The sequence below is a fragment of the Drosophila obscura genome, unplaced genomic scaffold (assembly GCF_018151105.1).
Source record: "Drosophila obscura isolate BZ-5 IFL unplaced genomic scaffold, ASM1815110v1 contig_179, whole genome shotgun sequence".
NCBI lineage: Eukaryota > Metazoa > Arthropoda > Insecta > Diptera > Drosophilidae > Drosophila > Drosophila obscura.
Window position 1 is genome coordinate 6,256,582 of NW_024542766.1, and position 14,711 is coordinate 6,271,292.

The window sequence follows — 14,711 nt, forward strand, 5'->3', positions numbered from 1 at the left end:
TTCTGAGTGGCGTGAAGTGAAGTGGCGGGGAGGGATATTATTGCGGAGATGTTAGATGTTCGTTGAGGCATTGAAAAATGTGGGATTACTGCTGTAATAGAAGTTCTCTGGATCAATAAAAATTGCAAAGAAAATACAAAGAGAGCGACTCTCTCCCAATTTATGGATTAATGTACTGCTCTCTTAGACATTTCATTTACCTTATAACGTATTCGTCTAAGATCTCTCCCGTGCTTATATTTTTGGTAATTGCAAGCCCTACTAATAAGAATTCATATCCATCTGTTATTTAGTTAAGACCCATATCAATCTTCTGTATATGACACGTACCACTCCACTCCACTCCACCCAAACCCACCCACCCTTCCGCCTGCTCAAACTTCAAACTTCTTACGCACAAAAAATTTCCCTTTTGGCAGCCATCAGCTGTTCGTTTGACAACAGGGAAATTTGTTCGGTTTTTCGGGAAATACTTGAGTCGTGACCCATTTTCAGTACAACATTTGATGGAGTTCAAAGACCTCAACGGGCCGGGCCGGTCCGTCGCTCAATGTGTTTGCGCTGCGGTGTGGTGTGGAAGAAGAGCGACGCGACGAGTGACGGGGGTCTCGAGCGGACAGACAGTGGGACGGGACGGGGCGGACGGACGGACTGGCGGCGGACAACCCCAAAAAGCCTAGGGCTTATTTTTCAGCTGTGCTTTCTGTGCCTTTCGCTTTCTGTATCTCATTTAATTCTTATTTTCTATTACGCACACACAAAAATGCAACTGTTTTTCGGTTTTAGGTATCGGTATCGGGTATGGGCTGGGGGTATGGGCTGGGGGGCTGGCTCTGCTCTGTCATGATGTCATTTTAGAAGCTTGTTTTATATTTTTTTTTTTGTTTTTTTGGGGGGCAGCAGGCGGAGGCTAGCGAGGGTGGAAATGCATAATCAGCATTCGGCTTTATTTATGCTTAAATTTTATGCGTGTCCCAAGTTGAGGATTGGTAGGGCTCTGCAATATGTGCCATGTACTCCGTATATTATATGGATGGCATGGTGGTTGCTATAACAGACACCCGCCCCCACATCCATGTGCGTTGGATTGACCCATATATGCAGTCTTTTGGGGCTCTGAACGTACGACCAAATTGAAGTATTATTTTTTGTTATTTGATGGCAGTGTGATGAAATTAGCATGAATTGAATCATATATTTGGATTCGTCGTGCCTGTAGTTAGTCGTTTATGATTAGATATGCATTACTTGACGCACTGCAGATTCGCGTTGCTCTGATTTATGGTAAATTTTTGTATTTCCATATAAAAATCAAAGGGATGATAAGATACGCCTTTGGGATAAACTTGCGTGGAAACAAATCAATGCATTGATTTTATAATTATTTTAAAAGTTTAGGAAAAAAAAAAAATTAATTTATAATTATTTTTAAAAGTTTTAGAATAAAAATAAAAATTAAAAATTGATTTAAATACTCCGTTGATTTATATTCCGAAATACAAAATATTTTTCAAAATATTACTCATTTATTTTTTATATTAAAAAATATAATATATATTTATGATATATTAATTATTGCCTGCCAAATTGGTAGAATCGACCACTGTGCAATGGTGGAAAATATAGAAAAATATATATATAAAAAAAAATATTAAGCCCTAATTAAAGATTTTAGACGTAAGGCAGATCTTTCTTTAAAGAAAATCCTCTCAATTCTTTTTGGCACAAAGTTGTATCAGTGCTTCCCCCCATCTACTTTTCCTCTATAATAAAACCTCTTTAAATCTTTTGAAAAACTCTCTCATCAAACCCTTCTGTAAAAACGGAAGCTACAAATCAATTTGGGGGGAAAAAACCCCCTCCCGCCTGCACACCCCCACAGACAATGGATAATAAAAAAAAAAAAAAAAGCTGTGAAAAGCGGTCAAAAATTAAACGAAATATAATCTTGGCCACAAAAATTCGTTGCTGCTGTCTTCGGGAAAAGGAAAAACAAATCTTTTGGACGCTGGAAAAGTTCAAGAACCCCATGAAACCATCATCACAGCACGGAGACTTGCCATCGACACCGACACGCCATCAGGCGAGCGCTGGTTCACTGGCTATGCTGTTGGATGGACTGTTTCCCGTGCCCCACCACCACCACCACCACCACCAACGCCACTCCCGAGCGACAGGGAAAACTTTGCCCCGCACTACAAACGAAAGTGAGTCTCGCTCTCCCCCAAGCATTTCTCCAACTTCACCCTCTTGCCGGAGCGAGAGGAGAGCGCACTTCTTTTTTGGCGCACAGCAGAAGAAGTTCATTGAACTTGAGGGCAAATCGGAAGCAGTCCAAAAGCTAAACACACACATTCTCCACTCTCCACCACCCAAAAAAACTCCACCCGAGAGCATTCGATTATTTTCTAGCTGTAGCTGGGCACAGAGTGGGGTTTTGGTGGTTGAACGCAACAGAAAAAACCAGAAAGAAACACTGGCAAAACATGCACAGATACGTGTTGGTTGGAGTTAAATTGGTTAATTTACTTATGGGGCCATGTGCCACACCCTTTGCCTCCGCCTCACAACAGGCACTTGCATGGTGGGGGGATGGGGGGAGGCTTTGCTTTTCTTTGAAATGAAAGCGAAAACGGAACTGAATGTGTCGTTAGTTGTTGTCTGTTGTCTTTGAAAGGGAAAATGCTGTTGCATACTTCGGGGCGGGGAGCTCTTTTATAGCTATTTTAAGAGAATTGTGAAAGAAAAAGCTTTCGGTTGGGGTTTCTCTTAACTTGAAAGAGATCTTGTATGGGTTATCTGGAATCTCTTGATTATAATGAATATTGTGTTTATATTATAACAGCATAGAAATCGAAAGGGCGGCATTATGATTGGGAAAACCAAAATAAGAATATTCTTATATTAGGATTGCTTTTCAGCAACCAAAATTCCTTTACTAAAACAGTATGGATAAAGAGAAACTTTAGTTGGGCTTGTTTCGAGACGTTTCTTACTGATTGGGAAATGGTGGCACGTATCAAGTCCTTTTAAAAAAATGATTTTGATTTAAGATAAATTTGTAATAATACTATAGGTTTTACTTTTAGCTATTTAGCTAGATGGGCTTTTCCAACGCGAGCTTTTCCTTTGCAAGTGGGTTAAGTTAAGGTTAAGGAAAAGGAAAACTGGTCCTGGTTAAGTATGGACCAGTTTGGCCATAAGTAAAGCCGGATAAAGAGAAGGTTAGTGCAGAAGCCCTATAAATGCCAAGGGCCTAGCACATACGAGTAGTTGGCATTTACCAGTAGTTGCTGGCTGTTTTGTTTGGTGTCTGGTATTGGTATTTCCATCTCAAATCTATGTATTAAATAGCAACAGATTTCTGTTCTTAGCAAGCACACTTGATTAACTCACAAATAACCGAAAGAAGAAAAAAAAGAACACCAAGCATTTTGAACATTTTTGTTTGTTTCTTTGATTTATTTAAGTTTACTTTACTCTCGTTTTGTTTTGTTCGCTTAATAGTTTTACACATTCATAAAAAATAGATATAAATCCTTTTCATTGTCATCTTCAGTTGTCTCCAGGTTGGTTGTTCAGTTTTTAAATAACGTCTAAATTATAGCGAAAACAAATTAAAACTAATTTGTTTTTTCCTTTTTGAATTTAATGTTAATAATACGCTTTAACATATTGTATGCATGTATGTGGGGATCATCAGTGATTTTAGTCTGAAATTATTATATGCCAAAACGCATCGGATGGAAAAAAGAAAAGACAAAACTGCAAACCGATTTGTGAGGGCCTCTGCGGAAAAATGTTGCAAACAAATAAAACCAAATGTGAACCCTTTGAGCTCCTGTATATCAGAGGAGCCCGTCTGTGTGTGTGTGTGGGCTGGTACAATAGTTTTAAATAAGCTTATTTAGATGTCCTTAGTAGCGTTCTCCTTCCCGTATGCGGTACGTACACCTTACTGCTGTGGTGGCACAGGCGTTGGGTGCGGCGCCAAACGGCTGACAATGCCAATGCCGCCGCGAATGATTTTGGCAACGGCCGGCGGTGAGCGAGCGGCCAGCGCCTCAAAGGTGATGCGCAGCTCGGCAAAGGCGTTGCGGGGATAGGGATTGCGGCGTGAGGTGTAACGCATTACCACATAGTGATAGTAGATAATGGGTGTCATCAGGCCAGCGTGGCTCCTAAATACACCAAGAAATTGATTAATAAACATAAAGAAAGCAAACGAAAATTGAGCGCAACTCACATAAATGTCAGCACAATGGCATAGGGCATAATGAAGATCTCGCAGAATGCTGTGGCCTTCAGTATGTTGGCCGCCTGGAACTCCACAATTGAGATAATGAAACGTGCGCCCCACCACGAGTTCTGGCCAATCAGCTATAAGAAATATTAAGCACACGCATTTTAGTTATATGTTCAATCAAAGACAACGCCTTTTAGCAAACTGCTTACATCCAACAACTTGAGGGAATAGCTGGAGGCGTGCAGCACGGAGTAGAGCAGCACGGGCACCAGCACCAAGAGCGAGGGCCGAATGTTGAAGAAGATCAGGGAGTACACCATGTAGTGACACGAGTCTTCGGCAAACAATTTGCTCAGAAATTCGCGACTGAAGGAGAAGGCGGGCACCCGTTGATGCAGACGCAGGGCCGAGATGGCCGCATTGGCCAGCAGCACCTTGGTGAAGGAGCTCTGTTGTGAGCTGTGTGTGGAAGAGACATGGACATATAGCTGCTGTTTATGTTAGGTTTTAACAATGCGGAGTACTCACGTGAATATGGGCAAAACGTAGCTCAGGGTAAAGAAGATCGACAGCAGACGCAGGGCCCACAGGGCGCAATCAATTCGATTCGTTTGGATATGCTGCAAGAGCTTGCCCGTTGCATTCTGTGGTTGGTTCTGGTTCTGCTCCTGTTGCTGCTGTTGCTGTTGTTGCTGCTGCTGCTGCTGCTGTGATGTGCTCTCAGAGCCATTGGTATTGGCGCTATCGAAGCGCGGCGGCTGTTCGGTGGATGTGCTCATGATGAACTTGTTGTCGGTTGATTGCTGTTCACCTTACTGGATTTCTTGGTCTGCAAGTCCGTTATACAAAAAAGAGAAACGTAATGAGTTTAGTTTTAAGCGTTATCAGCGGGAATTCTATTCTTATCGCGCCCGCTATTGGCCCCCTGATAAGCTAAACCTCCGATACCCATACTCTGCCTGACTAGGCAACTACCGAAACCATATCTAATGTCTGTGTGTGTCTGTGTGTGTGTGTGTGTGTGTTCTTCACCTTCTTTTTGGGTTGTTTCTTTCTTGAGAGATGGATCCACACTCAAATGAACTTACGACTGCGATCTATGACTGCAGATCTAATGCTGCCTAGGGCTGTGGAACGGCACGCGTTTTGGCTTTCAGTTGTAATTTTTTTTTGGCTGCTTAGCTGGCTGGGCTGTTAAACCAGTCAAATGGAAAGTTGCAAACGCAGACACACTTCACTTCAAAAAAACAAAAAGACCACTTAAAAGACACGTAAGAATGGGCGTGCCAAAGAGGCGTTTTAATGGTCACGTTGACTCGCAGATGATGCTGAAACTACTGCAATTACAGACCCTATAACCATAAACACAAACAAGAAAAGAAATCACAAAAAAGGGCTAAAAAAAAAGAGCGAAATTTAAATGCTCTTCAAATGCAGTTTATGGTTTAAAATTCATTCAATTCTTTAACTGCAGGGGAAAGGAGTCTGCCCAGCAATTTATGATGCAAAACTTGTACAATTTTCCACGTAAAGTTTAAGAAACTTGCAATTAAATTACACACACAAGACAAGCCAAGACAAGCCAAGACAGGAGAGCGTGAGATGATACGTCTGACTGACGTTTGGCCACAATGTGCAGTGCATGTTGTTACGAAATACACGTCGAAATATTAACACAGCACGGCACAGCACAGACACACAAATATGGCCAAACAGGTGGCTGCCACACAGAGTTGGAGTGCGAAGGAGAGGCAGACAGACACACAGCAAGAGATACCGCGGAAGCAAGAGTTGGGTAAACATCAGAGAGTGGAGTGCGGCGGCGCAGCGGTCAGTGTGGGGACACCTACGTGTATTATACATACATACATATGTACATATGCACTGGCATGTACCTGGGCCATATGTGTACATACAATGTATGATAGCGGCTGAAGGCGGGTCATTAGTTGTCATTTAATATGCAGGAGCAGGTGGGTGGGGGGCTTAAAATATGTCATCATGATTACTATTGATTTTTAAGGAGAGAGTCCTTCAAAACAAACTGGGTCAAGTACTCAGGGGGAGGGGGCGGCGGGGAGGGGACCTACACTTTGATAATTGCCTTTGACAATAGTTCTCGATTATTCATGCGAAACCAATCGGATGAAATTTGGATGAAATATGTATAAATCAAGTGACGTCACGTGGTCGAAACAGCAAGGAACACGTCAGAGGTACACATAGAACAGAATACACGCACGGCCGCCTCACAAATTGCCTCCGATTGACATGTCTGAACTTTAAATAATAAAACAAGATCAAAATGACAAAGCAGAATAATACACTATCTACAGATATATATTCTTAAAGCCGCGCTCAAAGTGCAGCCCTGCCGCTCCACAGAACTCGGAATTGGTTGCTTCCTAATCCGCGCCCTCGACCCACAGCAACAAGCTAGAGAGATCGGATTAGGGCACACCACACAAGAGACAGACCTGCATACACTTTGATTATAATGCCAGCCAGCCAGCCAGCAGCACTCGACTGTCCAATTGGTTTAATAATGAACAAAGTGGGGAGGGAGTGGTGGGGTTCGCGTACAGTTTTATATGATTTGGGGACGAAACGAAACGTAGTCGCGTGAAGAAAGTTGGCCCTGCCAGGTATCCTCTATGCCTCCACTCCTCCGCGTTGTCTCACACAAAATGTCGCAGAATCCAATAAGTTTTTTTTGATTAAATTTATGTAGGCAAACTTACCATTCACTAAGCAAACAAAAGCGTCGAGTGTATGTCTGTGGCGATATGGTACAAAATTTTAAATTAAATTCACACGTAAATTAATACGTCTCTGTGTCTGCCTCTTCCACTTTGAACTAGTTCTCCGGTTCATTTCAGCTCCAGCTCCAAATAATACCACAGAACTGTTGAACCAGTTCGATAACGGCACTTAGTCTAGTGGCATGCGACCATTTGTGATTCATATCGGAACTAGCACTAAATAATGCCGAAACGCGTAAACGAACGCAACGCACATTTTAGTTGAGTTTATTTTTAAATTAAAATATCAGCATATATAGACGTCATGGATGACGATCTAGCACTGCCCGCCGATACACTAGCCATTCTCAATGAATTCCTGGCAGAGCGTTCGAAGCGCGAAGCCGAAGAGGAGGATAGCATTGCGAACCGGGACGGCAAGGAGGCAACATTCGAAGAGAATTGGGAAAGTTATTCAAGATAACTACGAGTGCAGCGCCTGCTAAACCTATCGCATTTCGATTCTGCAGCAATTGAGCCAATTCTGGTACAGCAAAAAGACCAAACTCGCAGTGCGAGACATTGTGGCAAAGCTACTGAAGGAACAACCAAATAAATCAGAGGAATATAACTACCGCATAGCTTTGCTGTCTTGTCCATCGCTGTACAAGGATATTAAAGATATATATGAGCACGGTAAGGATCTGCCAGCCAAGGCCAATTACCCATCTTGCTGACACTCTCCACCCCTCCCCCCCTTTAGTCAGCATCTTCGAGTACGATGAACGTTTTGCAGCCTATGGCAAGGATTTTGTCCATTACGATATCAATTGCATAGACGGCCAGCCAGAATATCTGTTGGATCAGCACAAAAGCTATGATTTAATCATAGCCGATCCGCCGTTCTTGTCTCAGGAGTGCATTGGCAAAATATCAGAGATTATAGTTAAGCTGCAGCGCAGTTCGAGCGACTCCAAACTGATATTTTGCTCTGGCCAAGTCGTGGAACCCTGGCTGACAGCCTGTTTGCCGGTGCACAAGTGCAATTTTCGACCAGAACACGAACGTAATTTGGGCAACGAATTTGTTAGTTATGCCAACTTCAATTTGGACAATTATATTTAAAGAATGAACCGAAACAAAATGTGTGTGTGTGTGTGTTTCTTGTGTGTGTGAGTGCGCGGATCTATTTCGCGGCGAGATCAGCCTCCTTGCGCTGCTGCACCAGCTCGCGTAGGCCATCCTCCTGGTCCTTCAATGACTTTTGCAGAAATTCCTTCTTCTTTTCGAGCAGTTCAATGGCCTTTTCGCATTTTTCCTGCTTGCCCTTCAGATCCTCGCGCATATTTTGCACGTCGGTGAGCAGAAACATGCGACCCACCGACTGGTATACTCTGTAATGGTGGATTGCCAATTAGGGGCGCATAGAAAGGAAACATCATTAAGGGTCTATGCTTACCTCGTATCATTGTCCAAATTGCTTGTGCCCTTTTCCGTCAACAGATATTTGTGTTTGCCCGTCTTGACCATATCGCATTTCATGTCAATCATATTGATCTTCTTGGTTGTTTCCAATTTGTTGATCTGCATCTCGGTGAAGGCCTGCGGGGGGGGTACAGTAGATGCGAATGAGTAACATTTTCAATGGGGGGGAAAAAGCACGCGCTGCACGCCGGCTGTCGCCTGTGGACCGTTGTCAGTGCCCTTACCTTCTTCAATTCAATGTCCATTTGTGCCATTTTGTTTGATAAATGCTCGCTTAAAGTTTATTTGTGTTAAATTGAATGTTTTCACTATAAATTTGCTTAAAATCTCAACACCTGCGTGCCTAGAAGGTATAATAAATATTTCGATAAATCGATATGCAATATATTGGTTAGCTTACAATAAAATATCGGTGTTTTTGTGCGATAAACGCAAGCTATCGGCGTTTTATTTAAAAAATACTTTTATAGACGCGCTGCCATGAGCACCATTTGACACAGAGATTAACCTATATTTAATGAAGCCAAAGAAATGCCAAGAGAAATTAAATGACGCTGCCTGCTACCAGCTTACATCAGCATTTCATTTAATTTCATTCACTCGACAGCATGCAACGCTGGCAGAACAAACTCGCTGTGGTTACTGGTGCCAGCGGTGGCATTGGGGCTGCCTGTGCTCGTGCCATGATTGCCGCAGGATTGCGTGTGGTTGGTCTGGCACGGCGAGAGGAGAAGCTGCGTGAGCTGAGGGACAGCTTGCCGAAAGATTTGCAGGCCAATTTCATACCCAGGCGGTGTGACGTATCGAAGGAGGATCAGGTCCTCAGCTCATTCGACTGGATAGAAAGGGAGCTGGAGGGAGCCGATGTGCTGCTAAACAATGCGGGCATCACACGCGAAATGGAACTAGTTACGCCGGGTAATACCCAAAAGCTGCGCGAGGTCATTGACACCAACGTCATGGGTGTGCTCTGGTGCACAAGGGAGGCCTTCAACAACATGAAGAAGCGGGACACAGAGGGTCATGTGCTGATCATCAACAGCATTGCGGGACATCAAGTGCTCAACTTTATCGACGTGCTGCCCTCGTTCAACATATATCCGGCCACCAAGTTTGCCATCACAGCCATTACGGAGACCTATCGTCAGGAGTTTCAGTTGCACAAGAGCAAGGTGCGCGTGACTGGCATTTGTCCGGGTGCAGTGAACACAAACATATTCCCCGAGGAGATACACTTCTATGTGAAGGATATGGTGAGGCTGGAGCCGGCAAATATAGCCGATGCGGTGCTATATGCATTGCGCACGCCGCCTCATGTGCAGGTACGCGTAGCGTAATTAAACATACAAAAAGAAATCCTTACCGATCCATCCATCCATTACAGATTCACGAGATTACCATCAAACCCATGGGCGAATTATTTTAAATTTGGTTTATGCCGAATGATAGATAAAATTAGAGTCCCTTAGCCCTTGTGCAGGCCAGCCAGACGTTCATGCAGCGCCTCTTCGTTCAGTTTGTGCATGCATAGAAATTGTCCATTAAAGAACAAGACGGGTATATCATGCCGAAATAGCCGCAAGAAGCGTACATTCTCCTTGCGATCGATGTAAACCTTTTCCAGCCTGAATTTACCAGCATATTTGTGCTCCAATTGAGCCACCAAATCATCGCACAAAGGACACGGCTCTTTGGTGTACAGCGTCAGCAGCGGAAGACCATCCACCTGGGCGATTTTGGGCACGCTAAAAGAGACACTCTCATATTGAATGGGATCATGGCACATGGCAGTGGGAGGACTCACAGTTTTTCGAGAAATATGATCATCAAACGGCCATCCTTTCCATCCATGTAGGCACAGCCAAGCTCGCCAGCGGGCAGGGAGTGCACAAGATGCGTGAGCAGGTGACTGGCGGTTATATGCAGATTGTCGTGGGTGCACAGTTTGTTGCCGTTTGTGTCAAGATTAATGGATGGCTTGCGGGGCTCTCGGCTCGTAACCAGGTCCCAGGTGTTAATTTGATTGGGCAGAAGCGGATGCCCGCCGTGCAAGTGGTACAGTGCATCTTCTCGGTTATTTTTCACAGCAAATTCACGCACCAAAGCCAGCGGCTGCAGCTGAAGGCGTTCTGCAGTTTTGTATGTGGTCCAGGCCAGTGCCGCAGCGCCCAAAGTTGGTGCGGGCTCTGAGGGATCCGCCTTGGCGTTTGGTTTGCCTCTGACCGGAACGGTCATCAGCTCATTGGCCAGAACACCATCATCCGGTTCAAGGTACTGGCAGCGTGTATCGCCCGTAATAATGCACTGCGCCTTTCCCTCCCGCAGACTGTCCAGGGTCATTCGCAGTCCAGTAATTGAGCATATGTCGTCCTGCACGGCATGTGTCTCGCAGCCCTTCAAGCCCAGTTCTTTGGCTACGTTGGTGAGTCGCTCATTGCACTCGGTGGCGGATGCATTCGACGAGGAGCAGACAATTAGCTTTTTGAACTCCTCCCGCGGCACCAAAGTGCGTTTCACCAGCTCATCGATGACAATGCCAGCCAGCTGCTGCTCCTCCGCCTTGAATGGCGTACTCGGGGTACGCACAGCGGCTGCGATTACCACGGCATTGTTATGTGTTCCGTCCAACTGCTTGCTAGAGTGCCGCAAGAACCTCGAAATGCTGGGAAGAACAGAAAACCCATTATCAGTGTCATTATCATGGCTGCATTACGCACTTTTTAGAGTGTTGCATGCGTAACCTGCCCAGAATTATCGTGTGCATGTTCAAACACATGTCTTTTATTCGATTTAACTACTACTATTAATTTAAGATTTTAAAAGCCGAAATTCAGTTTACACATAACATCTGATCCGTTATCGATAACGCTAACGATATCGTCTATCGCGCCAGTTTATGCATGAGCAGTGTGACCATACTAGTGGGACCCAAACAGCTGTGCGGAAAGATAAAAAGAAAAACAACATTAACAATAAGCCCAGAGAGAGAGAAAGTTACTGTTAGTTTTGTTAACCGCTAAAACAAAGGCCAACGCGACGCAACGAGAAACCAGTTATTTATTACTCAATAGCACACAGGCAGTCGAGCCGTAAGCCTCATTGCAGACGCGACCAGCTGTATCGACAGTCGGCCCTAATTCGGAAATCAAATGGAAGTGACCTTCAAAAAGGCCCGATTGGTAAAGCACACAAATGCAACAGCGGCAGCATCAGCAGACGCAGAAGAGTACACACCCAATAATGGGTGGTGGGCCTTGCCAGAGCCCGCCCTTCTAATGATCTTCGAGCGTCTGAATGTGTTCCAGCTGCTGCAGGCGAGCTTGTGTTGCCGGAGATGGCACAGCATTGCCAACGATGATCTGTTGTGGCGTCAAAAGTTCCAGGAAAACTTCCGAGCCTCACCGAGCATACCGCTGAAGCCAGGTGCCGACAGCTGGCGTTCGGAATACCAGCGCCTGTCCACACACATACCCTTTGTTCAGGCGCAGCGTCTGGAGCCGACGGTGGAGAACAATCACGGACATACGCATCAGGTTCTACATGTGAGCTTTGCTCACAACGGTGAGATGTTTGCCACCTGCTCCAAGGATGGCTATGTCATAGTGAGTAGTCCTACCGATATGCGGATATGAGTTGGGGTTTTAATCAGTGCATCCTGCCTCGAAACAGATATGGAACTCGCAGCATCCATGCACGGAGAAGTATGCGCACAATATGAAACAATTCAGCTGGAAGTACTCTCAATATTCGCAGTTCAATCAGAGTGACACACTGCTGCTGGTCTCAGGTGTGCACTTTGGATCGCCGCAGTCCACGTCTGGAGAGATAGCCGTGTTCTTTCTGGGTGCGACCGAGTCCCATTTACGCTGCAGAGTGGTCAATCGGCCGTATGATATATTTGGCACTTGGTTCAGTGATCAGTATTTGATCTCGGGGGACCTGCATTGGCTGGCCCATTTGGTGAGCACATCGGTGCTGTGGCTGAACAAGGCCAATCAGGAGATTGACTCTGAGCACGTGCCGATCATGAGCCAATTGTACAAGTTCTACAACCGCAATGCCAGCTCTGTGCGGGCCATAATGGTGGCCAGATGTCCCTGGTTGGACGAGAGCAACGATCCTTTGGCCAAGGTAGAGGCGGAGACGCGCAGTCCGACCTTTCCGTTTCCATTATCTAATGATGAGGCGCAGGGTTCGCAGGCCAGTGGCAATCCTCTGTCGCATGCCGCCAGCCTTAGGCGCACACGAAGTGCCACGCCGGAGGAGAACTTTTTGCCCGACATAAGCGAGCGTCGGTCCAGAGCACGACCTGGCGATGCGACCATTCATTACCTGGAGGAATACAGAAAGGCTGTGGCGCCCACAAGCGAAGCCAACGAAGAGGAGGACGATGAGGAGTACGACTCCATGGATGTGCATGAGGAGTACGACGAAATGGAGAATAGCATACCCAAGTATCTGATCTTTTCGACGGGCTCCAAGACATTTACACCGCACCAGATCGGCTTCAAGCGCATTAGGAACGTTTACTTTCCCAAAAAACTGGACCCGGGGCCCTCGCTGAAGGAGCGAATAGCAGCCAAGCGGGCCGCAGAGCAACAGCAGCAGCAAGAGCCACGCAATGATCCGGACTGGTGGGACTATGATTCCGTTAAAGATCGCTTCGATCAGGTGGACAAAGTCATCGATCTGCATGGCCACATCATTGGCATGGCGCTGAGTCCCGATCATCGTTATTTATATGTTAATACGCGCCCGTGGCCAAAGAACTATGTGATTACCAATCCGCTGGAGCCGCCGCCAATTGCACAGGAGATCGATATACATGTGATTGATTTGATGACGCTGAAGCGAGTGGGCAATATGCTGCGCGCCCATAAGGCCTACACGCCCAGCACCGAATGCTTCTTCATATTCCTCGATGTCTGTACGGAGTATGTGGCCAGTGGGGCGGAGGACCAGCATGCCTATCTATGGGATCGCTACTATGGCATTAGTTTGGCCAAATTCAAGCACTCGGATGTGGTCAACAGTGTGGCCTTCAATCCAAAAGACTCGGAGATGCTCGTGACCACCAGCGATGACTATACAATTAAGGTGTGTGTGTGCCACACGGTTCTTATTTATTTGAATGCTATTTTGTTAAAACAAATGCTTTATCTCCAACAGGTTTGGCGTTCACGGGCCAAGGCAAAGGCCTATAATATACCCATTAATGTGAGCGAATCTTTCGAGCTCAAGCCGAAGAAATGAAGATCGGCTAGCTATATATGAACAATAACCATGTGCCTGCCCTGCCCTGCCCTACCCTGCCTCAGTATGACAGATGTTCATATACAAAAGTGGTTCGGTTCTTACTGCCGGAAAATAAATTGTTTGTTTATAGCTGTTAATATTTAGTTACAACTTGTTAACGTTTTTAATTATACATAATCGAAAATGGTGTTCGTTCGTCCTACGACTTGCCCGCCTGCTCGAACTGGTCAATGGGTGCGGCTGGATCGGGCTGTGGCTTCACTGGCGTTGCAACAGGCTCAGCGGGTGGGCATGGTCCTGGCTGCGTTGAAGCCTGGGCGGATGTACATGGCTCGTCATCCGGCTGACCAGAACTGTTGTCATTATCATGATTATGATTGTGTTTGGCGTTTCGCTTGCGCTTCTCGGGATGCCCAAAACAGTGCTCACAATCTTCATCGTCCTCCGAGGAGCTCTCACCGAATGCCAGGGGTTTCTTATATATGCAGCAGCCTGCAAAGTTATATATAAATAAATGTTGGCCTATGGTTTGCAATAGTAGAAAGATTACATACATTTGGATTTCTTGCGATTCAAATGCTCATTGTCTATGACACCTTCGTGAAAAATCACCCGGCGTTCGTCTCGTGGCTGTTCCAGGCGCAAGTGCAGTGTTGGTGCAGTTTGTGACTGATTTCCATCTGTTTCTTCAGTTGTCGTGCCATTACTTGACTTATTTTTTGTTCTTTGGGCCATTTTTTTTTAATAAAACAAATAACAGATTATAGTGTGAACGTATTGTGCCGTGTCCGGTTCGATGACAGCTGTTATCGGTGTACCAACGATATGGCAACGCAACAGCTACAAATTATGTATATTTTAATAATATAATTTGAGGTACAACAGCATAATTTAATTCACTTCGATTGAATATTAATAATAGAAATTTGAAGGCCTACTTAATACTAGAATTTCCTATTATATATGCAGGTGTCTACAGACCA

The 14,711-nt window shown here is 45.2% G+C and overlaps 7 protein-coding genes across 7 annotated transcripts; 3 read left to right on the top strand and 4 right to left on the bottom strand.

Moving 5' to 3' along the window:
* Nucleotides 1-3,867: 3,867 nt before the first annotated feature.
* On the bottom strand, nucleotides 3,868-7,110 carry LOC111078797 (Krueppel homolog 2). The gene is made up of 5 exons (XM_022373658.2): nucleotides 6,988-7,110; nucleotides 4,775-5,075; nucleotides 4,456-4,705; nucleotides 4,247-4,380; nucleotides 3,868-4,181 (listed from the first exon to the last, which is right to left on the bottom strand). Exons 2-5 carry the CDS (start codon nucleotides 5,023-5,025, stop codon nucleotides 3,956-3,958), a joined length of 861 nt encoding a protein of 286 aa, XP_022229350.2. The 5' UTR covers nucleotides 5,026-5,075; nucleotides 6,988-7,110; the 3' UTR covers nucleotides 3,868-3,955.
* A 104-nt stretch (nucleotides 7,111-7,214) lies between these two features.
* LOC111078800 (protein-lysine N-methyltransferase CG9154) lies at nucleotides 7,215-8,121 on the top strand. The gene is made up of 3 exons (XM_022373660.2): nucleotides 7,215-7,453; nucleotides 7,518-7,683; nucleotides 7,751-8,121. The coding sequence occupies exons 1-3, from the start codon at nucleotides 7,313-7,315 to the stop codon at nucleotides 8,110-8,112; spliced, it is 669 nt and encodes a 222-aa protein (XP_022229352.2). The 5' UTR covers nucleotides 7,215-7,312; the 3' UTR covers nucleotides 8,113-8,121.
* LOC111078802 (prefoldin subunit 1) lies at nucleotides 8,071-8,789 on the bottom strand. Its single transcript, XM_022373662.2, has 3 exons — nucleotides 8,697-8,789; nucleotides 8,447-8,589; nucleotides 8,071-8,381 (listed from the first exon to the last, which is right to left on the bottom strand). The coding sequence occupies exons 1-3, from the start codon at nucleotides 8,724-8,726 to the stop codon at nucleotides 8,174-8,176; spliced, it is 381 nt and encodes a 126-aa protein (XP_022229354.2). The 5' UTR covers nucleotides 8,727-8,789; the 3' UTR covers nucleotides 8,071-8,173.
* A 271-nt stretch (nucleotides 8,790-9,060) lies between these two features.
* LOC111078798 (farnesol dehydrogenase) lies at nucleotides 9,061-10,032 on the top strand. Its single transcript, XM_022373659.2, has 2 exons — nucleotides 9,061-9,794; nucleotides 9,857-10,032. Exons 1-2 carry the CDS (start codon nucleotides 9,081-9,083, stop codon nucleotides 9,896-9,898), a joined length of 756 nt encoding a protein of 251 aa, XP_022229351.1. The 5' UTR covers nucleotides 9,061-9,080; the 3' UTR covers nucleotides 9,899-10,032.
* Nucleotides 9,938-11,342, bottom strand: LOC111078796. Its single transcript, XM_022373657.2, has 3 exons — nucleotides 11,190-11,342; nucleotides 10,277-11,134; nucleotides 9,938-10,217 (listed from the first exon to the last, which is right to left on the bottom strand). Exons 1-3 carry the CDS (start codon nucleotides 11,246-11,248, stop codon nucleotides 9,938-9,940), a joined length of 1,197 nt encoding a protein of 398 aa, XP_022229349.2. The 5' UTR covers nucleotides 11,249-11,342.
* Nucleotides 11,343-11,374: 32 nt separating this feature from the next.
* LOC111078793 (F-box/WD repeat-containing protein 5) lies at nucleotides 11,375-13,865 on the top strand. The gene is made up of 3 exons (XM_022373653.2): nucleotides 11,375-12,074; nucleotides 12,142-13,569; nucleotides 13,642-13,865. Exons 1-3 carry the CDS (start codon nucleotides 11,622-11,624, stop codon nucleotides 13,723-13,725), a joined length of 1,965 nt encoding a protein of 654 aa, XP_022229345.2. The 5' UTR covers nucleotides 11,375-11,621; the 3' UTR covers nucleotides 13,726-13,865.
* LOC111078801 (E3 ubiquitin-protein ligase PPP1R11) lies at nucleotides 13,824-14,648 on the bottom strand. Its single transcript, XM_022373661.2, has 2 exons — nucleotides 14,283-14,648; nucleotides 13,824-14,220 (listed from the first exon to the last, which is right to left on the bottom strand). Exons 1-2 carry the CDS (start codon nucleotides 14,461-14,463, stop codon nucleotides 13,928-13,930), a joined length of 474 nt encoding a protein of 157 aa, XP_022229353.2. The 5' UTR covers nucleotides 14,464-14,648; the 3' UTR covers nucleotides 13,824-13,927.
* Between the last annotated feature and the right edge of the window lie 63 nt (nucleotides 14,649-14,711).